At 39.5% G+C, this 21,190-nt stretch overlaps 2 protein-coding genes across 7 annotated transcripts; one reads left to right on the forward strand and one right to left on the reverse strand.

Moving 5' to 3' along the window:
• Window positions 1-2,112: 2,112 nt before the first annotated feature.
• Window positions 2,113-3,484, reverse strand: LOC311288217 (uncharacterized protein). Its single transcript, XM_084405509.1, has 2 exons — window positions 3,385-3,484; window positions 2,113-2,945 (listed from the first exon to the last, which is right to left on the reverse strand). The coding sequence occupies exons 1-2, from the start codon at window positions 3,434-3,436 to the stop codon at window positions 2,455-2,457; spliced, it is 543 nt and encodes a 180-aa protein (XP_084261635.1). The 5' UTR covers window positions 3,437-3,484; the 3' UTR covers window positions 2,113-2,454.
• Window positions 3,485-3,567: 83 nt separating this feature from the next.
• ampd3a (adenosine monophosphate deaminase 3a) lies at window positions 3,568-19,529 on the forward strand. Of its 6 annotated transcripts, none has more exons than XM_084405311.1 (18): window positions 3,572-3,639; window positions 4,775-4,821; window positions 4,899-4,938; window positions 5,225-5,302; window positions 9,731-9,953; window positions 10,489-10,666; window positions 10,808-10,973; window positions 11,414-11,633; window positions 11,727-11,856; window positions 11,936-12,130; window positions 12,216-12,347; window positions 12,708-12,871; window positions 12,962-13,088; window positions 13,697-13,860; window positions 15,925-16,045; window positions 16,475-16,648; window positions 18,626-18,736; window positions 18,817-19,529. In XM_084405311.1, exons 4-18 carry the CDS (start codon window positions 5,242-5,244, stop codon window positions 18,985-18,987), a joined length of 2,337 nt encoding a protein of 778 aa, XP_084261437.1. In that variant the 5' UTR covers window positions 3,572-3,639; window positions 4,775-4,821; window positions 4,899-4,938; window positions 5,225-5,241; the 3' UTR covers window positions 18,988-19,529. The 6 variants fall into 6 exon arrangements, with proteins under 6 accessions (XP_084261439.1, XP_084261437.1, XP_084261440.1 ...); XM_084405312.1 differs by having other exon boundaries at window positions 3,625-3,639; window positions 4,749-4,821; XM_084405313.1 differs by lacking the exon at window positions 4,899-4,938 and having other exon boundaries at window positions 3,568-3,639.
• The last annotated feature ends 1,661 nt before the right edge of the window (window positions 19,530-21,190 follow it).

The following is a 21,190-nucleotide window of genomic DNA, read 5'->3' on the forward strand; positions in this document are numbered from 1 at the left end:
TAGAATTTCCAAATGTATTCTGGGACTGATGCCATCTGCCTCAATCATCAACACCTCATTAATCTTTCAGATTTTTTTTTTTTTTTATCTTGTGACCAAAACTATTACTCCCAAAGTTCTGTAAAGTCAAGTTTTGGTGTGCCTTGTATTAAATTAAATCAATATCATTGAAAAAGGCTATCTACCTCCCTCAAATGCACAGGTCAGTATTTCACTAGTCCTAAAATGATAAATTTAATTTAAATATATACATATAGTGCTATCTTATATACTGTGTGTATATATATATTGTCTGTGACAGTGTTTACAGAGCTTGATGACTGATTATCCTAAAATAAGTTGACTATTAAAAAGAACAGCTGAACATCAGTTCACAAATAAAATAAATTGTTTAAATTGTTCATGCCTTTAATTATTATTTTGGAATAGATGTAAAAATGATTAAAAAACTATAATTGATTAGGCCTATACTTTGTTTTAATAAAAATAACATTAATTACATAGTTAATGTAAAAATACAAAATAGTATTGTATATGTACACAATACAATTTATTAAACAAACTCAAATCTCAAGAACATGAACAGAACAACCTATTAAATGCAACGACGACAGACAAGGAACAGTCACAGGGTTTAAATACACAGAGAACAGATCAGGGAAACGAGACACAGCTGATAAGACTAACAAGTAATTAAATCAAGCGTAGCATCAGTTCTGGCAGGTCACGTTAGTCAAGCTCGCATCAGCTGACTCTCAGCTGAGCCACGCACCAATAGGAATATAACGCCTATCACTGTATACATACACTCACCTAAAGGATTATTAGGAACACCTGTTCAATTTCTCATTAATGCAATTATCTAATCAACCAGCAATTATCTAATCAACCAATCACATGGCAGCTGCTTCAATGCATTTAGGGGTGTGGTCCTGGTCAAGACAATCTCCTGAACTCCAAACTGAATGAATGGGAAAGAAAGGTGATTTAAGCAATTTTGAGCGTGGCATGGTTGTTGGTGCCAGACGGGCCGGTCTGAGTATTTCACAATCTGCTCAGTTACTGGGATTTTCACGCACAACCATTTCTAGGGTTTACAAAGAATGGTGTGAAAAGGGAAAAACATCCAGTATGCGGCAGTCCTGTGGGCGAAAATGCCTTGTTGATGCTAGAGGTCAGAGGAGAATGGGCCGACTGATTCAAGCTGATAGAAGAGCAACTTTGACTGAAATAACCACTCGTTACAACCGAGGTATGCAGCAAAGCATTTGTGAAGCCACAACACGCACAACCTTGAGGCGGATGGGCTACAACAGCAGAAGACCCCACCGGGTACCACTCATCTCCACTACAAATAGGAAAAAGAGGCTACAATTTGCACGAGCTCACCAAAATTGGACAGTTGAAGACTGGAAAAATGTTGCCTGGTCTGATGAGTCTCGATTTCTGTTGAGACATTCAGATGGTAGAGTCAGAATTTGGTGTAAACAGAATGAGAACATTGATCCATCATGCCTTGTTACCACTGTGCAGGCTGGTGGTGGTGGTGTAATGGTGTGGGGGATGTTTTCTTGGCACACTTTAGGCCCCTTAGTACCAATTGGGCATTGTTTAAATGCCATGGCCTACCTGAGCATTGTTTCTGACCATGTCCATCCCTTTATGACCACCATGCATCCTCTGATGGCTACTTCCAGCAGGATAATGGATCATGTCACAAAGCTCGAATCATTTCAAATTGGTTTCTTGAACATGACAATGAGTTCACTGTACTAAAATGGCCCCCACAGTCACCAGATCTCAACCCAATAGAGCATCTTTGGGATGTGGTGGAACGGGAGCTTCGTGCCCTGGATGTGCATCCCACAAATCTCCATCAACTGCAAGATGCTATCCTATCAATATGGGCCAACATTTCTAAAGAATGCTTTCAGCACCTTGTTGAATCAATGCCACGTAGAATTAAGGCAGTTCTGAAGGCGAAAGGGGGTCAAACACAGTATTAGTATGGTGTTCCTAATAATCCTTTAGGTGAGTGTTTATAAGATCCTTCAGTATTATCAGCATCTATTGTGTTTCTCAGGAGCTAATTACCCACCTCCATCCCCAGCTCGTCCTCTCGTCAGTCAGGATTTGGCATTCTGATTCCCCTTCAGGGGACTGGAGTCATCTCTGGACACTGGACAAGAACTGGACTCATCTCTGGACACTGGACAAGGACTGGAGTCATCTCGGGACGCTGGGTGAGGACTGCAGTCGTCTCTGGACACTGGACGAGGACTGGAGTCGTCTCTGGACAAGGACTGAAGCCACCTCTGGACACTGAAGCCGTCTCTGGACACTGGACGAGGACTGGAGTCGTCTCTGGACAAGGACTGAAGCTACCTCTGGACACTGGAGTCGTCTCTGGACACTGGACGAGGACTGGAGTCATCTCTGAACACTGGATGAGGACTAGAGTCGACTCTGGCACTGGACGAGGACTGGAGTCGACTCTGGCACTGGACGAGGACTGAAGCCGTCTCTGTACTCTGGACGAGGACTGGAGTCATCTCTGGACACTGGACAAGAACTGGACTCATCTCTGGACACTGGACAAGGACTGGAGTCATCTCGGGATACTGGGCTAGGACTGAAGTCGTCTCTGAACACTGGACGAGGACTGGAGTCGTCTCTGGACAAGGACTGAAGCCACCTCTGGACACTGAAGCCACCTCTGGACACTGGAGTCGCCTCTGGACACTGGACGAGCACTGGAGTCATCGCTGAACACTGGACGAGGACTGGAGTCACCTCTGGACACTGGACAGGGACTGGAGTTGTCTCTGGACAGTGGACAGGGACTGGAGTCGTCTCTGGACACTGGATGAGGACTGGAGTCACCTCTGGACACTGGACGAGGACTGGAGTCGTCTCTGGACAAGGACTGAAGCCACCTCTGGACACTGGAGTCAGTCATTCACCATAGTTATTTAACTTTTCAAATTGCCAGAAATTTATAATGAAGATACAATTGTATTTGCCTTTTGAAGACATATAGGCCTATTTGAATTACATATTTTAAGATTTCTATAATGACACTTATATACTGTGGTGGTATGATTTAAAACAAAGAAACATACAGACAGGACATTCTCATGTAACCTGACACCAGCTTATTGGCACACGCAGGAAAATAATTATTCCATGTATGTATTTTTTCTAACGTGCTGTTATAATAATATGAAAGTTTGTTCGGTGTATTTCTGCATTCAGGTATTATAATTTGCACAAAAATATTACATGATTTATTTATTACAGTGTTTACTTGGTCATGGGCTATTAAAAGCACAGAGCCCCCCATATATCCTACTATATACACGCACGTATACGTCGTATGCTTACCTTTTGACCCGGGCTGTTTGCATATAACGACTTCTAATAAGGATAAATACATGCGTATACCCAACTGTTTTGTTGCAACTGTCCTGTTAGCTTCCCCTTTAACTGTGTCCAGTGTTGGTTTGTGAAACTCGAGATTCTTTGTTGTAATTGGTGCGTGATCACTTCTATCATTCTACCTTTCCCCGCCCATCATCGAATGAGTGCGCAGCGGGGAAATGTGCAGGAGAAGAGACTGTCACGCTGAAGCAACGCCAGGTAAAATGCGAAATAACGCATCTTTCTCTAACAGCATAAGCCTCCGTTACTAATTGCCTCGTTTTAGAAATAACGGAAGGTTGCGCTGTTGCTGTGCATAGAGCATCAGAGAGCGTGTGAATGTCAATCACTGTGCGTATGTGCGGCTTTCCCGAAATTGTTTTATTGTTAAAGTCGGTTCCGCTTAAGTGTCTGGTAATATATATATATATGTATGTATGTGTGTGTGTGTGTGTGTGTGAGAGAGAGATATAGAGAGACCATGCGATGTCCATAGATTAGTGTGTTTTTCTGTTTAATGCCAAGAACCCCCAAATTTAATAATCCCCTTGCAGGAGATATAATTCCCTTCCTTAATTATAAAAGTAGCTATATTTTTGCATGTATAAAGACTCACCTATACAGTGTAATGGCAGAAAATGGCATCACAGACTAAAAAAATAAATAATAATAATTGGCTTTTATATTGTCAGTGTACTAAAGCCAAAGTAAAAGCCAAATTTAATAAACATTTTTTGGGATATTTAATTTGTATTGTTATTTTTACACTAGCATAAAAATGAAAATCAGATTTAGCCTATCTGTAAAGCACTTTTTATAATGAATATAATTCCAAAGCACCAGTCATATAGAACTGCGGTCAACAGACCAGAGACTACTTGAAAAATAATAAATCTGTCCACCAAATGTAAAGTGCACTGAATCCTTTTTTTTTTTTTTTTTTTTACTAAAATGTTACTAATAAACCAAAAGCATAAAAACACATTTTATTTTTTATTTTTTGCGGGATGGCAGGTTGGGGGGGCTTTAAGTGACTGGTTAATAGTAAAGCACTTTTTTATTATTAGGACTATAATATATGTAATTGACCTTGGTTTTGGTATTCAATGACATACATACATTTTTAGTAAGTATAGTAATTGTCCAAAAACTTCTTGTTTTTGATGGACATATGTACACATCTCCACAAGGGGGCAATAATGAATTAGCCTACGACAGAAAGAAAATATACTACTTTACTTTACACTATCTTTACACTGTCTATTTACATAAAGTTAAACATCAGTGAAAGAAATGTGTAATTTTATAGCCCTGTGTTTTGACTCCAGATGTGATGTTTCCTCTCTTTGCTTAGTGGATTTCAAGTGTCATATCTCATACATCACTTGGGGGCAGAACTGAGTGAGTTGTTTTTTTCTTCTTCTTTTCCTTTCATTTTTTTCCTGTGAGAACATCATGGGTTTGTATTTGCGGTGCAGCTGCAGAAAAGACACTGAGTTCTGTAAGATCGGAGGCAAGGTAGGTGCTTCAATAAGATGACTAACATTATTACATTGTAAATAAATGCCTATTTCTCTTTCTCGTGATGCAGTACAATCCACACTAATATGCAAATTGTTATCATACATTTATTCTTCAAAAGTGTTTTGTATGTTTATTGATACCCTTTACGGGAAATTCTAATCAATGGATCCAAATAGATGCACTTATTCAGCATGGCATCAAATCTGTTGCAATAATGCTGAGAAATACCCACCTATTCATCCTGCTCCTGCACATGCTGTTTTGTCCTTTCACTCTCCAGGCCTGAGCACACAGGAAATGATGCGAAGACTCCAGACACCCATAGTGAAGCAGCTCTCCAGCCCGTGTATAGGAAAGGGTGAGCCATTATCACCTCTCTCTCTCTCTCTCTCTCTCTCTCTCTCTCTCTCTTCCTATCCTGCAATAAGAGACTGTCTATCAGTATCAGTAATGTATATATATATAATTTTTTATTGCAGAACTTTTTATTTCATTATTGAACTCTTCTCTTCAGGAATTGTTTCTGATTCCTACCAGATGGGGGCAACTAGGAATGTTATGCTGGGCCCTAAAATGAGGGAGACATTGCATAAACATTTACATTATTTTGTTAATGTAGCAAATGCCTTCTAAAGGAATGCTACAGCATAATTCATCATAAGGAGCCAATAACGTGAGAAGTGCTGCAATAAAAATTCTAGTAAAAGTACAAGCTAGAAGAAACATGTAGGTATGATACCGTGAAATTACAATGAGCGAGAATAGAGTTTGTTTAGCTAGTTTAAGAAAAAAAACCTGTCATTTATAATATAAACAGACTGTCTGCATCCCTGCCACAGTCTGTCCTCCAATCTTGAACTTCACGATATTCTCACAATAGTCTTACAAGCTTCATCAAGCAATAACACATCAGCATTTTATATACAATTACGGTATCGCTTTATTTTACAATCCTGTTTCTCGTGAATATACTATGTACTTGATCAAATAGACTAATAACAAGCATAGATACAATATGACAATATAACAAATAAAGTAAGGTCTAACTGTAGTGTATTTAGGTACAGACATGTAATAATTAGGCCTAAATGTAAAATAACAGTATAGTGTTCACTGTATAAAATATAGATTAATCTTTGTTAAAGCTGTGTTTTGTTGTTTGATTAACATCAATGACTTAGCAGCAGGTCGCTGTCACTTTAAGACCGAATGCATTGGATCCAATATAATGATAAACATCCGATTTCTTTCTCAACTCTTTACTATCACTTAAGACATAACCAACTGTGTACGAGAATATTTGTCAAGAGACTAGTATTTTGACATGAGTTTGTGTGTATGTGTCCGTTCAAGAGGTTTCAGAAATGCGCCTCTCTTCAGGTGTGTGTGGCTGTGCTGTGCGCACAGATAACAGTCCTCGAGTATCGAATTGATAGTGAAACTTGGCAATTAATCAGCAAAACACGTGTGCCGAACCGTGGGTCTCGGTCCGTACGGATCACGGATCAACTACAATCCTTTTAACCCCTAGCATGAAACCTGAGCACAAAAGATGGAGAAGAAATGTACCTTTGGAAAAGCAGAGAAAATAATGATTTCTTGCTAATAGGAAATGCCATTATTTATGGTTATGGATTAAAGTAAATGATGTCTTTTTATTCAATGTGTTCTTTCTCAGCTTTATATGCAAAGACTACTATACAGCCTGATGCATTGTGTGTAGTTACATTGTACACAGAGCCTCTTGATGGCAAAGCACGTCTGAGCCATTAAATAGACCCTTAGGTGCAAGAAAAGCACCTAAGGTAGTCATTCATTATTTACATAAGCATTTACAGCCTCATTGTAGCAAGGCATTCAAAGAGACATGCACAGCTTATATAACAGATTGTGGCTTCGGTTTTGCTCATACACCCATCAACTCTGAGCTGAAGCCATTAGAACTTGCCTGTACTACATTAATCTCTGATAAAGCTTTGCACCACACAGACCCTTAAATCCTTTAGTCATATGATCCAGAACTCCCTCTGATTGATATGTGGGAGAGAGAATGAGATGGAGAGATATTCAAGCTGTATCTTAATTCCATCCAGACAAAATCCACTTCCAGTTCCTCCCCCTGCCATGTTCAAGCACCCTGTAATAATACCCAGCACATCACCAGGATTGTGTCGCCATCATGTGACTTGTATCCAGTTTTCAGGTCAGCCTGACAGGCGCACTTGGTCTGACAGAGAGAGTTGGGTAGGTTTTGCTGTTGGAGCTCCAGCTGGATAAGGTATGAGATAAAAGCAGAGGTTACAGGAACATAAAGGACAACAGTTGGATCAGGTAAACCTACTTCCCCTTTGTCCCCTCACAATGATTTTTTTACAGTCTGCTTTCCATACCAGGGTAAATGAGTATGCGCAAGTGGATCTTGCTGTGCACTTCTAACGATCACTCTGTCTGTGAAGGCAAAGGGTGAGATGGTTTGTTTATTCTATGGTTTCAAGTGGATGTGATACAAATAGATGCTGGGCATGCTCTCATGCTCTGGGACAACATCAACAGCAGCCTTTCTGTCAACACCAAGTTTAAGCTCTGAAGTAACTAAGAGGTATCAGTTTCGGGGGTGATTATCTCTGGACTTTTAGTGACATGATGCCTCATGTAGACCCCCGCTAATGGCCAGCAGGACTGTTTATCTGGGGCTGAAATGATACGTGCATAAAGCAAGGTCAGAGCTGGGATTAAACGCTGTTCTCGGGGGGTGAGGGATGGCTGAAGCTGTCAAAGCAGATGCTCTTTTGGCCACAGATTCCGTTCACGTGGACAGTTGGGTTTTGGAGATCAGCTCTGGGTTTTGTGGGGCTGGATTTTAGGGGTAGTGAGTGAGTAAATCCCTCACTACCCCCTAAAATGAGTTGGGAAAGCCAGGTTTATATGTACGCATGAGATGGGTTGGGAGGATTGAGCAAGGTCCTGTTCGTAAGCGGTTCTTTGTTGGATCCGGGGTCGCTTTTTGTTGACAGGCGGCGGTGACATATTCAAAGGATTAGTGGCTTTCTACCTCTTAAAATAGAGAGAGGGAGAGAGATACTCAAGGAAACAAAACAGCAGTTAGACGACAGCAGTTTCTCAGAGTGCGACTGGACATGGCCCACATCACACACATGCACACCCAAACATATACCAAGTAACCCATTTGAAGTGCACCCGCTAAGAACAGCCGAAGCCGAGATGGCGCTGACGGGCGTTGAAGGTAAGAATGGCAGCAGTCGCACAGCTGTGCATGTCAGGTTTCCACAGACAGAGGTAGAGTGTACCAGAACCAGTAACTATTTTCTGGCAAGTCTTATAGGTACAGTGGCAGGGTGGAAGAACTTCCTTGTCGTCCTCACAGCATTTAAAACCAGTGATCCTAATCAAAGTTTGTGGTGAAAACAGATGCAATAGTCAGCATTATTTTTTTGACAGAGTTTGATTTCACTAGCTGCGTTTTCATTGCCCTTCAAATTGCGTGAATTGAAATTACGAAATTGGAAGCATGTGTATTTCGCAAAAACTCCCATATATCGCAAAAAAAAAAAATTACGCTTGCATTAAGGTGATTTTTCAGGCAATTTGAAAAAGGAATATTTCGCAAAACTGCAACGGAAACAGTTTTTTCATTTTTACAGGCCACCTGCTGTACGTAAATGTCACATGATCATTCTTTAAAGATGGCGCGGTATGTTTTGGACAGAAGATGAGACAGTTCTTTATTAATCTCATAAAAGACTAAATAGTACTGAATACTGGATTCTAAACAACAAAGAAATGCCACAATTTATCAAGACCTCGAAGCAGATATGAGGGAGAAACACCCAGAAAAACCCCATACGTGGCCGCTGCCAAGTATAAAGAGCTTGGATAACACATGTACGTCTCCTTCGATTAAAAATAATGGCTAGTGCGGTGACTGCAATATACGTAAACCTACCAACATCCATAGCAAGAGGAAAAAATTATGTTTTAGTCATTTCACAATAGTTTTTTTTATCAACATTTAGAAAATATTGCAAAAGTTTTGCACAAATCTATAATGGAAACCAGGCTTGTGTAATGGAGGAGATACTGAATCTTGTGATCATGTGATCAAATTGATGGTAGATTTATTTCTCATCAGTAGAGCTAGGTAGAATATGCTCCAGTTTCATGCCAGATATCCTCTGGCTTGTTCTCAGATGTCTGTGGTACCTATGGTTACACAACTTGTACAACAGTCAGTATAACAGGCACACATTCTACTTGATATGGGAATTTCTTGGAACGACCATGAAGAATGGAAACCTTGACAAAGGGATCTGGTTTTTGCCCTGGATAGCATTTGATGCGACCACTGGGGACCATGTTCTTAACTGTTCAGGGAGAAGTCAAAGCCAGGGCTCAGACACTTGATCTGTCCTTACACAAGCATAACTGTTTTATTAGGCAGTGCGTCTGCAGCTGTGCACTGGCCTAGTGACTGACTTTGCTGGCCTAAATCAACGGCCTGGGAATGCACATGGCATCTCAGGACTATTTACAGCAAGCGTGTTGACATGAGCCATGACATATTTATCAAAGTAACCCCGTTGTTTTAGCAGTGACAGCAACTGACGGACTAGTACAGCACTTTTGAACACTAAACACTTGTTTGATTTCAACATGACTTAAAAATGGGACATGCTTATGGGATCGCCGGACATAGGCTTTGAGAGATGACTTCAAGAATTCAGCAGCTTAATGTTACTGAGGTGTGTTTAAACATGCTTCTTTACAGATATGCCACGGCAGTTTCCGAAGATTGCTCTGAGTGATGTGGATGAGGAAGTTCGTCTACTGGCAGAGAAGGTGTATGCCTCGGCAATAAAGGAAGAGGACACTAAAGATGTCCTATCCATGTACACTGTCCCTGAGGACTGCCCCATTGGCCTGCAGGAAGCCAGACAGAGGGAGCTACTCAGAGAACTGGCTGAGCAACAGTCAGAAGAAAGTGCCAAACGGTCAGCATCATTTTGTTTTTCACTGTAGACTGCTACCAGTTGCTTCATCTGGTTTGAAACACCAGGCCAAACCAGCCAATGGAGGACAAGCTGGTCTGTTGAACATGGTAGCTGGTTTGCTGCTGGCCAAATTTGGTACCAGCGTAACCAATATGGTCTGGTTGAAACCAAGTCCACCAACAAGTCAACCATGTAGACCCAGGGTGTCCAATCCTGCTCTGGAAGGGCTAATGTCCTGCAGAATGTTGCCACAGAATACCTGCGTGGAGATTCCTAGTGATCCTGAATACCTTTTATTAGCTGTTTAATTAGGGTTAGAGCTAAACTGTGCAGGACAGTAGCCCTCCAGGATTGGAAACCCCTTGTGCCAGTTAATGACCTTAATGACCACCTTGGACCATCTTGAAAACATGTCAAACCAGCTACCATCAGAAGCTGGATTTCATTGGATTTTCCAGCAGGGCAATTAATGATTCATGTGCTTAGTGAATGAATAATTAAATTTTTAGCCCCCATTCGCTTTAATCCTCTGTAGGAAGAAGAGTTTTAAGATTATTCGATCTCAATCTATGTCACTGCAAATCCCATTAAGTACGGAGAGTGTCCGGGGTGTGGTGACCCCCCTCATTTCCCCTTCCTCTACCTGCTCCTCAATCTCACAAAATTTGCCGGAGTATCAAAGAGTCATCATTAGCGGAGACTACTGTGCTGGGGTGTGTATTATTAGAATGGACAATCAACCACCTTTCTCTACATTCTGTCATAATTTGTTGAAAGTTCATATAAAGACTCTTTTAACAGCTGATCATGTTTTAACAATCATGTTATGTTTCACAATCACTGTGCACTTTCAGATTACAGTTGAGGATTATGAGCAAGCAGCTAAAAGTCTGCTAAAAGCTCTCTTTATTCGAGAAAAATACTCAAAACTGGCATATCACCGGTTCCCACGGACCACTACACAGTTCCTACGCATTGCAGCAAATGAAAGGTGGACAGAAGATGATGAAACTCTTCCAGGTACATCTGCATTTGCTCAGGGTTCATAACCAGATGTGACTTGGATGGAGACCGTGTTCTCATTCTAGGTTTATTTATGGCTCTGTGAACATTTCAGTGGAATTTCTGTTTGCAAATGTTTGCTTGATGTTTCTCTTATGTCCCTTCCCAAGACATCAACATTGAACTAATTTTAGAAGACATAAGAGTTGACTTGAGTTATGTGTAGCTCAAGTAGGAACAACTAAGAAAAATAAGCACTAGAATGGGAACGATTCTAAAGGCGAAAACAGCATCTTTTAATGCTGATCACCAGCCAGGGAGACTGTATTGGTCTACTGATGTCTTCTTTCTAACTTAACCAGCAAGACTTTCCTAGTCAACCAGCTTCACCAGCTAAGTCTGCCTAGCCTTTCTTTTTTTTTCTTCTTTTTCTTGGTGAAACCTTCTGCTCTCCACAGATATCTGTCCCTGCCCTGGTGAGGGAGAGGACCCTTACAGCATGGAGAATATTCCAGAGAACCTCAATTATCAGATGAAGATGAAGGATGGCATTATTTATGTATATGAAAACAATGAAGATCTGAGCATGAACAAACCACGCTGTTTGCCTTATCCAGACCTGGAAACATTTGCCATTGACATGAGTCATGTGCTCGCCATGATCACTGATGGGCCTACGTAAGTCTCCAACCAATATTACCACAGCGGTCATCAAGTCTCTGTATTTGCATATCCAAGATGTAAAGCTAAACATATTTATTCTTTAAACAGTAAGACCTACTGCCATAGACGACTAAACTTCCTTGGGTCAAAGTTTTACCTACATGAAATGCTCAACGAAATGGCGGAACTAAAAGAACTCAAAGGTGTTCCTCATAGAGATTTCTACAACGTCCGAAAGGTATAATTTGAAAGACTCATTGGTTTATGTAAATGTGATATCCACTGCGGCCTAAATGTACACAAATGCTCTCTTACAGGTAGACACGCATATTCATGCAGCAGCATGTATGAGCCAGAAACACCTGCTTGATTTCATCCAAACCACCAATAAAACTGATGCAGAGAGAGTCGTCCTGGAGAAGGCAGGGCTTAAACTAACTCTCAAACAGGTGTTTAACAACCTGAACATGGACCCTTATGATCTTACTGTAGACTCCTTAGATGTCCATGCCGTAAGTATCGTCTTATCTATATGTTTACAGCCCAGGGATATGCTAGTTGCTTGTACAGTATGCATCATGTTTAGTGTATTCACAGGGCAGACAAACCTTTCATCGCTTTGACAAATTCAACTCCAAGTACAATCCAGTGGGAGCAAGTGAGCTAAGGGAAATCTACTTGAAGACTGACAATTACATCGAAGGAGAGTATTTTGCCCGCTTAATCAAGGTATAGTCATTTTGTCATAACAAGACTAAGGTTTTAGATTTGTTTGGTGGGGACATTTTAAAATCAGTCAAACTATACACAAGCACCAAGTATCTCCGCAGTATAGTGGATGGGCCTATTGAGAGAAATATCTCTACATTTCTTCTCTTCTCTAATTTGCTTCTTAATCTAGTCAAATAAACCTGCCATTGTATATTAGTGGCTGCTTGACAAATTGATTTGTTCTTCTCTTGTAAGTCCCTTTGGATAAAAGCATCTGCTAAATGCAGAAATGTTAATGTGTAAGCTGCACATCATTATATGTCATGCAGTTAAGCGTGGTACTAATTTAGCCCGAATTTGTCTTTTTGTCTCTTTTAGGAAGTAGCACATGATCTGGAGGAGAGCAAGTATCAGCATGCCGAACCACGACTGTCCATCTATGGTCGTTCCCCAGAGGAGTGGGAAAGTCTCTCCCATTGGTTTATTCAGCACAAAGTGTACTCTCCAAACATGCGCTGGATCATTCAGGTGCCCAGAATATAGTAAGTAGCTACATTCATTCTTAATATTTTCAGTATTTTCCAAAAATTGTATATCTTGTTTTACAATTATGTTATGTTTATTTCTTCCAGTGACATTTTCAAGTCACGTAAGTTGATTCCTAATTTTGCCAAGATGCTTGAGAACATTTTCCTTCCTCTATTTGAGGCTACAGTGAATCCTCAGAAGCACAAAGAGCTCCACGTATTTCTAAAATATGTAAGTTCAAGGTTCATATTTGATGGACATTTTTTAAATCAATGTACTTCATGTAAAATTCATTTAACTGTTTTAAATATCACATGGCCATACATATGTGGACACTCCCTTCTGATTAACTGGTTTGAATAAAGCAGTAATTCCAGTGAATGCAAATCTTATTTTTCATAGCATGCAATAACGTTTTAGGGAATTGTGTGCTTTCAAAATTTCACACAGTTTAGGGAGGATATTTTCTGCTCCAGCATGAAAAATGTGACCCAGATATGAACCCCACTCAACATATTTTCAAGGATTAATTAAAATGACAACCACGAGTCAGGCCCCATCAGCCAACGTCTGACCTCTGACCAATGCCTGACCTCACTAATGCTCCTGTGTCAGAGCAAATCCCTGCATCCATTTTCCAACATCTAGTGGAAACCTTCTCAGAGGAGTGCAAGCTGGTGTCTACATACTTCTATCAATATAGTGCATTTTATCTAAAAAGAAGTTTAATTATATCATGATAATAGGCAATGCAATGTAAGAACTCAGAGTGCACTTCAAATAAATCATTTTGCGAGACTTTATCACACATCACTCATTGGACGTCCCTTCTTTCTCAGGTGACTGGCTTTGACAGTGTGGATGATGAATCCAAGCATAGCGATCACATGTTCTCTTATAAGAGCCCCAAGCCTGAGCAATGGACAACAGATGACAACCCACCCTACAGCTACTACCTCTTCCACATGTATGCCAACATCATGGTCCTCAACAACCTCAGGAAGTATGTGCTCCATTATATCTGTTCCACACACCAACTGGAAAATTCCATTAGCTGAAGGGAGAGGCTACATATCCCATACCAATAGGAAAAATGTCTGCACTAAAGGGGCGGAAGTAAACAGAGATTACTTTAATATTTGCTAGATCTACTATTATACCCTCAGGCTTTGATAAACCTTGAATAAGTACTGGAAGGCATTCGAGAACAAACGGTTTCCAATTGCATGTGTGAGTTTCACCATGCACCAGGACATCTATAAATACCACTGTATCGGTAATACACACATATTGGGTTACAACTGAGATACTGTTAAAGCCTGTGGAATATTGTCAGTAGAACAAACTGACATCATCTTTCCACTTTATAAAGGATGGATTGTGGACCGGATTAATGGGGGTCAGTAACCCAGGGCCTCTGAATGCATTGAAGAGGTATAAATGCAATCACATAATATATGCATATATGCACATAAAATAAATGCGAAATACAATCGCGGGAAACAGTCAATGCTGCAGAAAACGGTGTTTTTTTTTTTTTCAGATAGCCTAAATAATATTCTTTATGTGGTTACAACCAAAATAACTGGCTTCATGTTGAAAAAATCATCAACTATATCAACCTGACAAATCAAAGGAAGTAGATAGATCTTGAAATAACTGTAGGAGGTAGGTAGGTGTTGAAGTGTCCTGCCCTTGTATTGCAGTGAATTCCATTATAAAGTGAGCAGGGATGCACTTACCATACGGAGCACCGGGATTTCAACACCGTCAGATTTACACACAAGTGTTTAAAAGGAATGAAAAGTTCTGATATGGGGCAGGCCTATTTCAGTAATGGAGAGGGACAATAGACAATTATATCATGGTAAAGAACAGTATATAATTAGTGTCACTGACTACTTACATGCAATGCTAATTCAGTGACACTGTGCAAGCTATTGTGTCTAACACTATTCTGTATCTTTGGCAAAGCAGAATTATGAGTATTTCACCAGTGACCTGTGCATGGGGGACCAGAACCACAAAATCAGTAGTTATGCACAACAATATTAGCTGTAATCTTACTGTCACTAACACTAATTACATAAGTACATCATGATTACTGGTGGGTTTTAACTGTAATAAAATCGGCACAATTTTTTTTAGAAAAGCGGCAGCAAATTTGATCGTTTTAGCCCATAAAAATCAGCGAAATCAGTCGGACTGGAAAAGTGCCCTCTGAATACCGTACAGCAGCTGTTATGTTGTATAGTCATAGCGCATTTTGTCTCTAGCAATATACACACCCAGTCGATCAGCAGTTTCTGAAATACTCAGACCAGCCCGTCTGGTGCCAACAACCATGCAACATTCAAAGTCACTTAAATCACATTTCATCCCCATTCTTATGTTCAGTTTGAATGTCAGCAGATTGTCTTGACCTGTGCTGCATCCAAAATCCAATACTTCTTTATATAGTATGATTAAAAAGAGTAGTATGTCCGAATACATAGTATTCAAAAATCAGTAGGCGGAAAGTCCATGAATGGCCTACGGCTTTCGCCGAGATTCTGAAGTGCGCATTCGATGGACGTTTTGCTGTCCCATGAGGCCACGGGAGAGGATTTATGAATGGTAGTGAAGTGACGCAGCTGATGCTGGTAATTCACGTGATGGTAACAACATGGCGGATGTAGTACCACCGAATTTTACTCATACTACCCTTATTCAGACTATATAGAATGCACTTTTTAGCGGTCGGAAAGTAAATTCAAATTTAAATATAGTACCTACCCAGTGCACATACCCCTACCCTATCTACCCCTCTACATGCCTAAATGCATTGAGCTGCTGCCATGTGATTTGCCTATTAGATATTTGCGTTAACGAGCAGTTGAACAGGTGTACCTAAGAAAGTGGCCGGTGAGTGTGTATTGTATGTATTCTTGTAATTGCAACTTTATTTCTCAAATTTGCTCTATAATTTCTTATTTTGGCATTATATTTGCAACAAGTGGGGGCCTATAATCTTCCATTAATTTTCCCCCTAAAATTTTTCAACTTACATATGTGTGTGTTTTCACAGGGAACGTGGTCTTAGTACCTTTCAGTTCCGTCCACACTGTGGAGAAGCTGGTTCTATCACCCACCTGGTTTCAGCTTTCCTCACCGCGGACAACATCTCTCATGGCTTAAACCTGAAAAAGGTAAGAAGTAGAAGATTAGTCCAAACTTGCAGTGCTCAACAGCTCTTTAAAATGAGGGAAATTATGCTGTGCGCTTTTGAAATTTAGTTCAAAGTCTAATGCAATATCATTCTGACAAGATGAATGATGACTATGAGAGCTTGTTAGTCAAACTAACAAATATTTTGTACTTTAATTTATGGTGGCAGCAAAGAGTTCAGAAAGAGTTCAGATCCTTGGCCCGAGTCTATTAATTAAGCAAATGCAGATGTGACGTGTTACCACTTGATTTGACTATGTACTCGTGTTAGTGATGAGCCCAGAATCAATGGAGCCTCTGCTGCTGTACAAAAACATGCAAATGAAAGCAGGCAGATCTAAGAGCCTGATCAGAGCATTTGATCTTCTCACGTAACACACATATGTCTGTCTGTGTGTGTGTTTCTCCAGAGTCCTGTGCTGCAGTACCTGTACTATCTTGCCCAAGTGCCCATTGCCATGTCCCCTCTGAGTAACAACAGTCTGTTCCTGGAATACTCCAAGAACCCACTGCGAGAGTTCCTACACAAAGGCCTGTGTGTGTCCCTCTCCACTGACGACCCCTTGCAGTTCCACTACACCAAGGTCAAACTACAACCATCTTACACACTCTTTAATATAAAGGTGCTTTATTGCCATTGCAGGTTACATGAAGAACCTTAAATATCAATGGAACCTTTCCATTGCGCAATTGGTTATTTTATAGTGGAAAGGGTTCTTTAGATTTTTAGATTCACAAAAGTGGTTCTTTTAAGAACGGTTCACTGGAAGGTTCTTAGGGGAACCAGAAGTGGTACTTCTATGCTATGGCATCGCTGTGAAAACCCTGTTTAGGAAAAAAAATTGTAGCTAAAAAAGTAACCACCTAAAATTTTAAATAATGCTCTAAACTTTCAATAAATATATTCAATAATGGATTTTATAAACCAGGTTAAGCCTGACATATGAAATAATAGTCAGAAAAAAAAAAACTTTTTGAAACTGAACAGTTTATTAAACCTTTAGACAAAATTATTAAAAATAGAGTAAAAAAGAGTATCATATTTGATACATCAGGCTTTTATGGCTCCTATAGAATGATATAATGAGAATATGAAGCTCATACTTGAGGGAAAAACTGTGACAAAACTGAGAAAAATGTGCAATTTGGTTCGGTTTCTGATATTTAGCCCGCCCTATATGGCCAAAAAGAAAGATGAAATTCTGATAGCTTAAAATGAAATTTGATGAGGTATTTTAACAGTATAGCAGACCACTTACATAAAATGCATATAAATATCACTCCCTATTTGCTAATAAGATATCCTAGTAACTAGTAAGATGAAATATTAAAAGGCTTTTTAGTTAGTAAAAAAAAAAAAAAAAATGAATGAATGAATTAGAGGGCAGAATGTCAAGAATAATATAACTATAATCGTTCCAACTGGAATGTGAACGGAATTTTAAAAATAGAATTTGTAGCCAGTTCTAAACAACTCAATAATAAATACTCTAATAAAAAATAAGCAAGGAAAGGAAGTCACTGATGGTCCTTTGTTAATTAATGATTATCCAAATTCCGACCGTATGAATCAATAGCACACTGAATATGTCCGTAGGCATGAGGCTGAATTAAATTTAAAATAGAATAAAATTTCGCAGCCTACGAAATAAATGCTGTCCTGTTGTTGAGACCAAGTGCCACCAAGATAGCTCAATAAACAAAACAAAAATTATCGAGTAACTTACATTTTAGATGCAAACTTGCCATCTATTTTTGCTCCTCCAGTGAAAACAATTCCAAACAAATCCACAACAGATTTATATGTAGCACGTCTGCGTGCAACACACAGCCATCGTGTTTTGTTTTATTCCTGACTGAATCAGTTTTTGAATGATTCGCTTGAGTGAATCATTCAAAGACTCGCTCACATTCGTAGCGATGTAACTTGCAAAAGATCACTGAAAAAAAATAACGTCGGCATGAAACGGAAGTTGCATTAGTCTTTTCTTCCATATTGTGACGTATATCAGAGTGAAACACTTCTCGAACAAGAAAAAATGTATTTAGTGCGAGACTTGATTTTGGATTGTTGTCGTTTGCTGTTGTTGTGATGTTGCCCCGCCCTCACGTCAGTTAACACGTTATCAGAGAAGAGATGTCGCTGTGAGGGAGGGGAAGTTGCTTTGTTTAAATAATAATAATTATAATAATAATAATGTGTACTGATATAGATCATTTACATTAAAAACAAGAATTATTCGTTTTGATTTCATTACTGTATATTTAAAAAGCATCAGCACAATTTCTCAGAGGCTTGAACTTTTTGAACTTCAAAATGTTAATTTATTAATTAATGCAGTTAATGTGAAAAATTATATATTTATAATAAGTTTTTAGGTAAATCATATGTACTTAATGCGTTTTTATTTCATTTCATTTCCATTAATTGCCATTTTTAAGTTCCAGCCTACACAAGTCTGCGTCTTTGAGAAATTGCGCTTGAATTACTTACTTTTTAAATATACAGTAATTTATGTATATACAGTAACTTTGTAATTGTTTTTTTATGTGTACTGCAGGAGGCTTTAATGGAGGAGTATGCTATTGCAGCCCAACTGTGGAAGTTGAGCACATGTGACGTGTGCGAGATCGCTAGGAACAGTGTCCTGCAGAGTGGCCTTTCCCACGAGGTAGTGCACATCCTCAATTCATGACATTTATATAAATATTTGTTCAGCACAACACTGAAGCCCTTTGCCATTTTCCTCAGGAGAAAAAGTACTTCCTTGGGGTCAATTACCTAAAGGATGGGCCAGAGGGGAATGACATTCGGCGGACAAATGTAGCCCAGATCCGCATGGCCTACAGACACGAGACCATGTGTAATGAACTCAGCTTCCTGGTAGACGCAGTAAAGTCAGAGGTCGTCGGGTCACAGTAGCTGCCCAGTACGTCTCTGCTAAGCCCTCTGTGCCCATATACTGTACATGCATGGTTGCTATTTTTATATACTGTAGGAATGGATGCACAGAAATCAAAATTGTAATGTTTATTATCTAGTCTTGCTCTGCTTCTCATATTTCTAATATCCAGCCTTCTTGTAAACACCGCTGTCTGCCTATGCAATGCTTTGAATGGGCGTTTCAAAGGGGGTTTGGCATTCTTGACATTACATTACATGGGCAGTGTCTCCCCCCTGTGGAGATTTGTGAACTATGTCCTCTATACATGTACATGTGCAATTGGAAATAGCCTAGTTGTCAGGCAGACACTGAGATGCTTCTGTGGCAATCAAAATTGTCTGGAACATTCCACCCCTGCTCTGCTGAACCAAACATTATCCTACCGAAACTCTCGCACCACTTGCACATCTTTCCCATCTCGTGCCTAACTCCAAATCATTTCCCATAAATTCTCCACTGTCCTTTCAGTAATAAAAAATGTAACTAAAGGTACACTATGTAGGTTTTTTTTTTTTTTTTTTGTTAAGAATCAACTAAATTTGAACTCAATACATCATCAATCGATGTTCCAAAACGTGTTTTTATCTTACCTTGAGTCCGGGGCTTAAAATGAACTTTTTTGCACAGCAGCCACTGTGGCGAGTGCTTTCACTGTCCACAATTTTGACATCGATACCATGGGGGGAAAACTGCCATATAGATATTTTTAATATTATAGGAATATTAGGCTGCTGTCACTTTAAGACCTGACACGCGGATCCGTTATACTGTTGCACATGCATTTTCTTTCTCAACTGTTTGCATTCACTTAAAACATAACTGACTATGTTTACGCGAATACACGCCAAGACTGGCATTTTGACATTATTTTGTGTATTTGACTGTTTAAGCGCAATAAGCAGCGAAAAAGAACTTGATTTAGTACTGAGAGGCTGCTTTATGTGTGCCGCACTTTGGGTGTGAGCAGAAAATCTGCGGGAATGAGTAAAATGATGTGCAATACTTTCAATAATTTCAAGCCCTGTAGCACCAACTATATTCATCCGGAGCAAATGAAACGAGTGAGTGAGAGGAGGCGGATTTGTGTGTAACTCGCTGTCGGAGAGATGAGAGAGTGAGAAAGCACAGCTGGTATTGTGCATCTTTTCTGTGGAAAATGAGTATTGGAAGTGTTTCAGATATTTCAGTATCGATATGCATTGAAAAAAATCAATATTTTGAAAACACTACATTGCACTTAGTTTATTATTTCAGATGCCTTTTTAAAAAACTACAATTGAAAAATGTATATAATATATATAAAATTCAACACGCCAAAGTGGCTAGTAGGAGTGACTGCGTTACACGCCACTGAAAGCCTATTGTAAGTGTTTATATCTTAGACCAGTGCAAAAATTGCGCACATACGTCTCTCGCCCGTGCTTGTCTCGTCATATCCATTAATAGAGAGAAGTTGCTCTGGCTATGTTGGCGCGTGTCTGATGTGGGAGTGACAGAGGTTAGTTTCACAACGACCGAGAAAGATTGACATGGAGCAGCTAAATCTCCAAACTCCCGGGAATCCCCCATTTTAAAAATAAACCCGAAAAGAGGAGAGTCAGCTGACAAAAATAGAACGCGTCCGAGCTCTATCGCTCAATAAAACAAGAATCAATATTGGATTTTTTCTTTTTCTTTTTTGAGGTAGTTAGAACTGAGGGATTTGAAATGTCATAAAAGTGACGTGGAGATAGTGAATTTATTACTCAACAGGGAAGTTATTTTATTGAACAGATAAAGTGTAGCTTTCAGAGTTCATTGTAAAGCATTATCTATTGTAAAAGGTCATTTATCTGCACAGTCGCACAGAGTCGAAGCACAACCAAAACAATGTTCTTCTGCAAAATGCCTGCACTTTTGTTTTTAACCGGAAGAGGGCCAAAAGTTACATAGTGTACCATTAAGTAAAAAAAAAAAAAAAAAAAAACATTGCACATGGTTGTCCTTTTTAATTAATGCAGCAAATAATGTTATAATGTTAAAAAGGGAAACAAAATGCATTGTTTGAATTATCTTAAAATATTCAAACTTTGAATATCTGTAATGTGTGAAACATTGTTTAGTTTTATTTGATGCAGTGTCTGTAGTGTGTTTTCTGAGGCCAGCATATTTCCCAGACAGCAACATAGTGTCGGCCCAGAT

The sequence above is a fragment of the Rutilus rutilus genome (genome assembly GCF_951802725.1).
Source record: "Rutilus rutilus genome assembly, chromosome: 3".
NCBI lineage: Eukaryota > Metazoa > Chordata > Actinopteri > Cypriniformes > Leuciscidae > Rutilus > Rutilus rutilus.

What these genes read in the sequence shown, in the direction of transcription:
- LOC311288217 (XM_084405509.1), bottom strand. Translation starts at nt 3,436, where the DNA reads ATGTATTTATCCTTATTAGAAGTCGTTATATGCAAACAGCCCGGGTCA. An exon ending in CAAACAGCCCGGGTCAAAAG is followed by an intron (nt 2,946 to 3,384) that starts GTAAGCATACGA and finishes GACTGACTCCAG; the next exon opens with TGTCCAGAGGTGGCTTCAGT.
- ampd3a (XM_084405313.1), top strand. Translation starts at nt 5,242, where the DNA reads ATGATGCGAAGACTCCAGACACCCATAGTGAAGCAGCTCTCCAGCCCG. An exon ending in ACTCCTTAGATGTCCATGCC is followed by an intron (nt 12,131 to 12,215) that starts GTAAGTATCGTC and finishes GTGTATTCACAG; the next exon opens with GGCAGACAAACCTTTCATCG. An exon ending in AGAGTGGCCTTTCCCACGAG is followed by an intron (nt 18,737 to 18,816) that starts GTAGTGCACATC and finishes CATTTTCCTCAG; the next exon opens with GAGAAAAAGTACTTCCTTGG.